We start from the raw sequence: 9,899 nt of genomic DNA, 5'->3' as shown, positions 1-9,899 counted from the left end.
CGACAAGTGATCTTCTTTGATGATGACAAGGGCACCTGGCTGCAGAGACGGGAAAAGTGTGGTCCACTTTTTGCGTTGTTGCAGAGTGTGTAAATACTCTGTAGCCCACCTTTTCCAAAAGAATTGTAGTCTTTGTTGAACGAGCTTCCATGTTTTGAGTCGATTTTCTGGGATTCCTGTCAACTGTTCTTCTGGGATGGCATTGAGAGGACGTCCGATTAAAAAATGTCCGGGAGTGAGAGCTTCGATGTCTGATGGATCCGTGGACATTGGCATGATGGGACGTGAGTTCAAACATCCTTCAATTTGAGCTGTTCTGCTGTTTGCGGTTTCACACGAAAACATGGAACGCATTCTCGAACGGTTCTTTTGGTCACGTCGATTCCCCTCAGTGACCAATAGTTCTGGCGCATGTGAGACAATGTCATTTGAGCTCCTCCATGAAGAGTACTGTGATGTGACTCCAAGGCAAGAAGACGAGTGATGTGATGATGAGGTGGTAGAATAGCAGGGTGTTTGTAATCATAACGAACATCCGCATGTCGAATTCTGCCGCCAACTCGTATGAGACCAGTTTCATCCAAAAACGGATTCAGATTTCGAAGTTTGGACTGTCTGGACACGACGTTGTTCTTGCTGAGATTCTGATAATCCTCGGGGAACGATTCCTTTTGGACATGACGAACAATTGTAATACGAGCCTGACTTAATTCTCCTGGAGAAAGACAGCCAGACATCGTTTTCTGCTTCTTGTACGTGCGGTATGTGTTGAGAATAAATCTGCGACAATATGCGACAATTCGCACAAGCTTGGGAAGAGACGAAACACGCCCAATCAGTTCGGAGAAATCATTTTGAGTAGTCACAAGGGAGACGTTATGACGCATTTCGAGATAAGCATCATCTGGCAATTCAATTTCTGTGGCCTCGAAATTGAGTTCTGAACTTGTGATCCATGATGGACCGTTCCACCAGAGTGAATCTTGTGTGAGATCTACGGCTGACACTCCACGTGATGCAAGGTCTGCGGGATTTTCCTTGGACGTCACATGATGCCAATTGGTTGCGGGAATGGTGTTCTGAATCTCAGACACCCTGTTAGCGACAAATGTTTGCCACCTTCGAGATTCTGCATTGATCCAACACAAGACAATCATTGAGTCGGTGAACGCGTGGATCTCACTGATTGGAGTTGACAGAGCACTGATCACTTTTTCCACTAGCCTTTTGAGCAAAACAGCACCACAGAGCTCAAGTCGGGGCAAAGATACTTGCTTAAGAGGCGCAACTTTGGTTTTAGCACACAACAATCGCGAACTCACATTGTTTTCATTATCTATGCTACGAACATAAACACAGGCTGCATATGCTCTTTCTGAAGCGTCGCTGAAGGCGAACAACTGCACTGATTTTGGATTTTCGAAACTAGTAAATTTTCTTGGTACTTTGATATTGTTCACTGAGTTGATAACACTGCTTTGATAATCTAACCACTTTTCACACACTTCAGCATCAAGAGTTGAATCCCAATCCGTCTGGATCTCCCATAGCGACTGCATAAGGATCTTAGCTGAGATTGTGACAGGAGCCAGAAGACCCAGGGGATCGAACATTTTCGCCATGTCCGACAGAATGGTGCGCTTGGTGATAGAACTATGGAATTCTGTAGTGGTGAATCTGAAGCAGTCAGAGTTTGGAGTCCAGTTAAGACCTAACGTCTTGACACTTTCCTCGCCCATGCTGAGTGAAGAGCTCTTTTCATGGTCTTCTTGTGGAATTTGTGACATGATTTCTGATGAGTTGGATGACCACTTCTTCAAAGAGAATCCTCCACGCTGTAGCATGGAGATGAGCTCTTGCCTGAGTAATAGCGCGGACTCCACATCTGAGGTTCCCGTCAGGAGGTCATCGACATAGAAGTCTCTCTCCACTACAGGTGCTGCACACGGAAAATGCTGACCTTCATCAGTTACCAATTGCTGGAGGCACCTTGTAGCTAGGAACGGGGCACTTGCAGTACCGTAGGTTACTGTTGAAAGCAGATATGTCTGAAGAGGTTGCTGTGGAGTTTCCCTCCATAGTATTCGCTGCATGTTCTGATCCTCTTCATGGATGATAATCTGACGGTACATTTTTTGTATGTCTGCCTTGAGGATCACATTGTGCTGCCGAAATCTTAGCAAGATCTCGAACAGGTCATCTTGAGTTTTTGCACCCACTAGGAGTACTGAGTTCAGTGATTTTCCAGAGGTCGTTTTAGCAGAGGCATCAAAGACGACTCTGACTGGGGTACTTGTAGATTCTTTGATGACAGGATGATGACACAGATACACTGCCGGTTTTGGTGAAGTGTATCCCTCTGGCAACTTCCTCATGTGTCCCAGTGATTCGTATTGACGCATGAAATCCCTGTATTGTATATAGAGATTCTCGTCTCGCTGCAAACGGCGTTCAATACAACGGAATCTCTTCTCTGCTAGGTAACGTGAATCCCCCAGATTCTGAAGATCCTCTCGAGTTGGCAGTCTTACGACGTATCTTCCTTCTGAATTGCGACTGGTGCAAAGGGCAAAATGGGCTTCACATTTTTGCTCTTCGACGCTGAGTGGTTTTTGTGCCTTAACTTCTTCCAAAGTCCAGAACTTCTCCATTTGTGTGTTAAGAGAAGTGTCTTCCGTGGCACAAAGGCATGTGATCAAGCGAGAAATTGAAGATATTGACTCTGAATGTGATTCAAAACAACCAGCGACTATGTAGCCAAAGGCTGTTTCTTGAAGCGTAGGAGATCCTGCTACTTTTCGGCTTCGCAAAACACTCATGAAGACGTCGGCCCCCAACAGCATGTCAATTGGACCGGGCTTGCCAAAATCTGGATCTGCCAAAGTCACGTGCGATGGGATTTGATACTGAATTTTGACTTCAACAGCTGGCTGATCATCAGTGATGTGCTCAAGCACAAGGAACTCCAACACCATGGAAATAATGTTGTTTTTGTCTTCAATTTCCGCTGTGATTGACTGAGGTGTGTTTGTGCAAATTGACCCAATACCCTTGATAGCACCAACATGAGAGTCCTTCAACGGTAGAGCCAATTTGTTTGCGAAATTGCGAGAGACTGAATTTGTTTGTGAGCAGGAATCCAAAAGAGCGCGGCACTTATACTTGAGGCCATCTTGTCCTGTGACCAAGACCTGCACAGATGGCAAAATTGTATGACGATTCACTTGTATGGGTAGGGCCACGTGATTGATGAGTGCATTTGACTGAGGTTGAGTACTGGATCCTGCTTTTGGTACTGGAACTTCTTGAGAATTGAGATGTGATTTGTCTGTGGACTGATATGCCTCGTGAAGAAGAGTATTGTGCTTTAAATTGCACTTCCTGCACCAGCTAGAGCGACAATCTCGAACTCCATGGGATGGTTGCAGACAATTCAAACACAATTTATTCTCCTTTGTGAGCTCAATTCGACGATTTGGTGGTGAATTGAGAAAAAGAGTACACTGAGATATGTGATGATATTCAGCAGAACAAATGAGACACTTCTTTCCCTCTTCAACTGTTGTTACGAGAGTAGAAGGTGTTGATTGTGTAGATGACTTCCCTGATGAAGAGGGCTTAGAGAACTTCTGAGTTGGGTTGACCTTGGGGGCAGAGAAATTCTTTGTAGGCTTGCTTTCAGACTTCCCATCGTAGCATGACTCACAGGAATCGCATCTACTCTCAAGGAACTCCATAAATTCTGTCCATGTGGGAATATTGTTAGCCAAGGGAGTTCGTGACCAAAGGCTCTTGGTCTCGGGATCCAGTGCTTCCATAGCTGTGTGGATTAACCATGGGTCACGAGTGGTAGTATTCAGAGCATCCATTGCTTTGATCACTTGTTCGAAAGTATTGAAAGCCTGGCGAAGTTCCTTGGGATTTGTGACGACTTTCTTGGATTGTGCAAAGAAAGTCTTGATGTGATCAAAGACGATGTTCCTCGGTTTGTTGTAGCGTTTCACTAGAGTATCCCATGCCTCATTGTAGTTGGCGTCTGTGACTGCAAGATTTTTCAATAGACGAGCTGGTTCGCCAGACAGAGATGATTTCAAGTATTGAAACTTCTCAGCAATAGTGAGCTCATCTTTTGTGTGAATTGTACTGCTGAACAAGTCGTGGAACTCTTGCCAGTCAGAAATATTTCCAGTGAAAACAGGGAGATCAATTTGAGGAAGCTTAAGATTCGACCTTGACGAGCGTGTGTTGATTGAATTCGCCACAGCTTCAATTCCTGATTTGTGTGTTCCCAATAACTCACTCATGACACTCTTCTGCTGATCCATAATGGATTTAACAAGGAAAGTCATCATTTGTTGATCCACGGGTGAATGTGTGGTCTGCTGGGTTGGTTTTTCTCGGAGCCTGAACACCACTTCATTACGTGTCATTTCGATTGTATGGCACAAGGAAAGAAACGTATTCAGCACTTCAGCCTCAGAATCTATTTTATCCTGCACCTTGAGTCGCTTGCTGATTTCATGGTGAAGTGCAAGAAATCGATCCTTTGACTTTTCAACAAATACCAAGTTGCTTTCGACTTCCGGAAGACGTTCTGCAGAATACGAAGCAAACGGTGTTGTGGCGACTTGCTGCTCAAGCTCATTTATCTTCGTGAGAATAAAATCTCTTTCTTGAGTTATGGTAGACATGCTGGTGGACTGTGTACTCTGACCAGGCTGGACAAAACTGTATCTGAGATTGTGGCACGCTGACCAGGTTGACAAAACGTGCTGAGATTGAGGTTATGTGCACACTGACCAGGATGGTCAGAAGTGTTGCTGAGAATGAGAATCTTCTACACTGTGGGTCCCTGAGGCGTACTGTGTGATGTGTTCAGGCCCTGGATGTGTCCACAAGCACTGAATGACCTTTGTGTGAATGCCTGGAACTTTCCTCAATGTAGCTTTACGTCCACAGGACTCTGATTCTGCCTCCGAAAAGCGTCCTCTTCGAAGGTGCCGAAGGACCAGTTTTAATGTGGGGATGAAATACCTGTGATGGGATGCAATCTATTGTGAGTAAGATCTGTGATATTGGACCCCTGAGACTGATAAATATACCTGTGATGGGATGCAATCTATTGTGAGTAAGATCTGTGATATTGGACCCCTGAGACTGATAAATATACCTGTGGTGAGAATAAGTGTGGTTAGAGCATCCGGCTCGAAGGACCAGTTTTAATGTGGGGATGAAATACCTGTGATGGGATGCAATCTATTGTGAGTAAGATCTGTGATATTGGACCCCTGAGACTGATAAATATACCTGTGATGGGATGCAATCTATTGTGAGTAAGATCTGTGATATTGGACCCCTGAGACTGATAAATATACCTGTGGTGAGAATAAGTGTGGTTAGAGCATGGGGCTCGGAGGGCAAGTTTTCGAGAATCCTCCGTGTTGCCAATCCACAGGAACTTGCGCAGGAAATTGTGAATGAGTACCACCAGCAAACTTTTAACAAACTCTTTAATATGAAATCCAACAGTTTTTAAGAACGATAATAAAGATATTTTTAGATATTTCGCGAGACAATATTCAATGTGGTTGACTTTCATGAGAGCTGCTGAGCGAAGAGAGAGAGAGTTGAAGATTTTACAAAAATTCTTTACAAAAATATAACCCGGCTGGACGCGCGTAGTGTTTTCGTATGCTGTTCATATGTTGTTCAGCAACAATTCAAGATGGCGATTTTTCCGTTGATAGGTGTCTAAGGACGAAATGTTCAGCTGGACTACCTCCATAACATATCCAAAAATGAAGGAAATCGTCAGGGCCAATTATTTTTAAAATTAGAAAAACAATTTTTTTTGCCTATTTTTGGGGAATAGGGAGCGCATGAAGTGGTGGGGGGTAATTTGGGTAAGTTAGTTCGATAGAACGTATTGACATTGTGGGGGGTCACTGAAGACCGGAAGTCAATATCTCTTACCGTTTAGCAGGTAGAATTTTGCAAAGTTGAAAAAAAAAGTCGATTGTGAAAACTGCTCTCTCTTGGAGTTCGAGCAGTTAAAATCAAAAAATTAATAACCAAACGGTAATGAATCTGATTTATTCACACATCGTCGCTTGTTAAAAGTAAATTGCGCTTTTTTCTGATATGGCCCTGATGCTATTTCAAAATGTTTTTTCCTAAATATCTTATCCGATTATTGTACATTAATTTCTTCTTCTTCGCCAAACACTATCGACTTGAGGCTTTCAAAATTAATTTTTTTTTCGACGTGGCGATTCATAGTAATTCCTTTAAAAATAACTTTGTACGAATATGAATTGGTTGATGGGGAATAAATTTTTAAACCGTAAGCCTTTGGACCACAGCTTACGTATTCTTCAATGAAGGAACCCTCACCGTAATCTACGATTTCGTCCGTGAGTTCCCCAAAAATTTCCCGCATTCAAGAGGGTTTTTTCCTCCGGCAGATACCAAATAGATAACTGAATCAGTATCGCAATAGAAGAGATTACGTCCTAATTTGGAAAGAACGGAATACAACTTTATGCGAACATTTGTCGTTGTGCAGATACCAACACCGAGATTGACATATTTTGATGATGGAGGATCAGCATCAGAAGAATATTTCCACGAAATAAAAATCTGACGAGGTCCAGCTACGTAAAAATCTGTAATCTCGATATCTTCTGAAGAAATTAAATTATTTAATTCTTCATTGGTATTGTACACTGTGGTTTTAGAATGATCTTCTCGCATAATAAACCGTCCCCAAAGACTATTGAGGACAATTTTTGATAAAGATCGCATACATTTATTAACAGATATATTATCTTTATCAAGGCGTATTCCCTCTTTTTCCAAATATTCACGGATGTAATTTTCCTTTGCGATATCGGATTCAACTTCTTTTGGCCATCCGCTAGCTTCCTGTTTGAGTTTCAAGAAATTATCAACATAGCCGGCAAACAAACCCTTCTCGCCAGTCTCACGATTATAAGAAGAGGTTTTATAAGACCATAACTCAAAGGATTTGACAATTTTGTAACCGTGTTGCACGGCTAGTCGAATTTCTTCGAGGGACCACGTACCGGTGAGAGTTCTTTCACTGTCAGAATGCGTGCAACGATCCGTATTTGTCATTTCTGCACAAGTTCTGCAGAGAGGAAATAGTAATCGGCTATTGCATTTGTATGGCAAACACGGAATATACAATTCTCGCGGTGGCAAAATTTCGATTTTTGCGATGCCGTCATACATTAATATTTCCTCCGGATTATTGAAAGACTTTAAAATCGTAGGGTGACCGACAAAATATTTAGAATACTTGTTCGCCCAGGGATATAATGACGTAAAATCATAATAATAAATCCGATCACCTGGACGACACTTGTAATGTAATCTAAATACTTCAGTACGACCACCGTACACCGCGCTACGAGGATCAAATCCTCCGTCTAAGACATCAGGATGATTCTCAATCATATGTGCGAGCTCGGGGTCGTTCTTTAAAATCTTTCGAAAATCACATTCCCATACAGTAACTAAATTGTACCCAAGGCTTTCAATTCTACGCCATCGGTTCAATGTTTTTTCCTAGCGATTTTGAATGGTATCTTGAGGATCTTTAGAGCAGACGTAATCCCTATTAAAAATGCACGTGTGTCTGTGGTAATAACAGCCCTCAAAACTGTAAACAGTATTTGTGGCCTCATCAAAACCATCCGCAACAAGTCGTGAGTTTTTCAGCCTAACTTCATATTTTATATCCTGTTTTGTCGTTATTTTCAAAAACACAAGCCATTTTAATCCAATTTTACTTTGCAAATTAATAAATGTTGAGCTGTAATTATTTTTAGGGGTGATAGCTAGAGTACCTGATTCCAGGTAATTCTTTCTATACATCTTCATTACAGCATCAGCAATAGTAACTGCTTGCAAAAAAGGATTTATACCTGTGGTTTCGAGGAATAACGACATGAAGTTGATGCAACCAAGTGTTAAGATTTTAACATCCTGGGTACAATACCGAATTAATTCCTCACGATTGTTAAACACGGCATTCTTATGGGAATCATACCATTCTAAGAACTTTTGATACTTTTCACCGGACATTGAATCGATGGCATAGGCTTCAATAGGCGGATATTTTCCTACGTAGTTTTTGTTTGCCTCTGTATTAAATTTGTAAGGGTATTCACCCTTTTCACAAGATGACAAACCGAAACTCGAGGAAAACTTAGATAAGGCAAAAGGAATAAAACTGAGTGAGTCCAAAAATGTAATATCGCGTATTTTTATTGTTAAAATTTTGCATCCCGTTATGATCGGGGAAAGTTTTTCGTCCCTTTTGCAGAGTTCATTCAAGAGAAACTGTGCATCATAACTTTTTGCGTTATGTGCAATTACTGCGATGGGATAGGGACGGAAACGTAAAACGAAATCAAGAAATTGTGAAACGCATGATTTTTCATCCGAATTTTGAAAAATTTGATAACCTTGAGGACAATTATCGCAATCTGTGGAAAAATCTGCAGATTTGTAGCAGAGATGACAAACTTCTTTTGCTACACAAAGATTAGCTTTATGATTTGAAAATCCATTCCCCGCATCAACAAATTCAGATTCAAAATCATAAAAAATGAGACCAAATTTTTGGGGAGGCTTAACTTTATATTGCTGAATAAAACAGTAATGAGGAATTGTTACATTTTTGAAACAAATTTCGCACTTCTGTGTGTAGCATTCGTGAGTGTCCTTTGTTTCAAAAATATGAGAGCAATTTGTACAAATTTTAATTTTTTGGCAAATACCCCTATCAATATGATTTTGAAAGCAAGAATCTCCTCTAAATTGTCTATTACAAGACGAACAAGATCTCATTAATTTTGTTGACTTACATGAAGGATGATTATTACAAAATTTACAAATAATTGTACATGTATGATTATTATTATACAATACTTCACAAAATTCACATTGGTGGTTATATCTGAAAAATCCTTTTACACTTTTAATACATAAAAAATGATTTTCATTTTTATTATAAAATAAATTAATGGTTTTATTCTTATTTGTTTCAGTTTTTTTCGAAGAATACATTCGACTTTGATAATCATTCAAATTATCATAAATCATTACTCTAATTTCATTTGAATGCTTCTTTTCAAATTTGTGGACTAAGTCTAAATTATATTTGCCATCATCTGTAACATTCACGCCCAGATTTGAAACGAATTTTTTAGCCTCATTAATCAATGTGTTTTGAGCAGATTTGAAGTTTTTGATAATTCTTTTAGATTCGTTTTTATTATTCAATAAAAGGGTCATACCAAAAATCAGCGCAATTGGAAGGCAGTTTCCATCGATATCCACGTCAATTATGGATTTCTGCTTATACTGACGCAAATCATCTCCCGTCATTCTTCCTGGAACATTATGATGTCCTCTTCCCTCTTGAGGATGAAATAGATAAGCGTGAACCCCAAGTACATCTTTTGTGTGAAAGACACTGGTACTCTGATGAACTTTCTCCAGATTTTCAAATATTGCATCCTTTGTCAGTGTATTTATAGGACGCATCCCAATGAAAAGGGGTTTAGTAGAGGGACTGTCGACGAGGTAGACTTGAAGAATAACTTTATCATTTGGTGTAGATTCTTTACGAATAATATCCAAAACTTCATCAAAAGCACCATTCCACCATTCTAATTCATTTTTACCCGACTGGTTTTTAATTTTAAAATTTATGTCCAACTGACTTAATTTGAAAAAATTATTAAAGTCTTTTACTTTTGATAAGATTTCTACGAAGTTCTTTTTGTCATCTCGATTATTATTCTGAGATTGAGTATCTATATTTAAATTCTCACTAACATTGTCTTTATTTTTTTGAATTTCAGTTT

At 40.3% G+C, this 9,899-nt stretch overlaps 1 protein-coding gene across 1 annotated transcript; it reads right to left on the bottom strand.

Moving 5' to 3' along the window:
- Positions 1 to 290: 290 nt before the first annotated feature.
- LOC129808922 (uncharacterized) lies at positions 291 to 9,653 on the bottom strand (the record flags this gene model as incomplete). The annotated part of the gene is made up of 2 exons (XM_055858828.1): positions 291 to 4,750; positions 9,327 to 9,653. Coding segments are annotated over 2 exons (4,787 nt in total), but the record flags the coding sequence as incomplete, so codon positions are not given.
- Between the last annotated feature and the right edge of the window lie 246 nt (positions 9,654 to 9,899).

This window comes from Phlebotomus papatasi, unplaced genomic scaffold, assembly GCF_024763615.1.
Source record: "Phlebotomus papatasi isolate M1 unplaced genomic scaffold, Ppap_2.1 HiC_scaffold_201, whole genome shotgun sequence".
Lineage (NCBI taxonomy): Eukaryota > Metazoa > Arthropoda > Insecta > Diptera > Psychodidae > Phlebotomus > Phlebotomus papatasi.
This window is presented reverse-complemented; position numbering and strand designations above follow the sequence as displayed.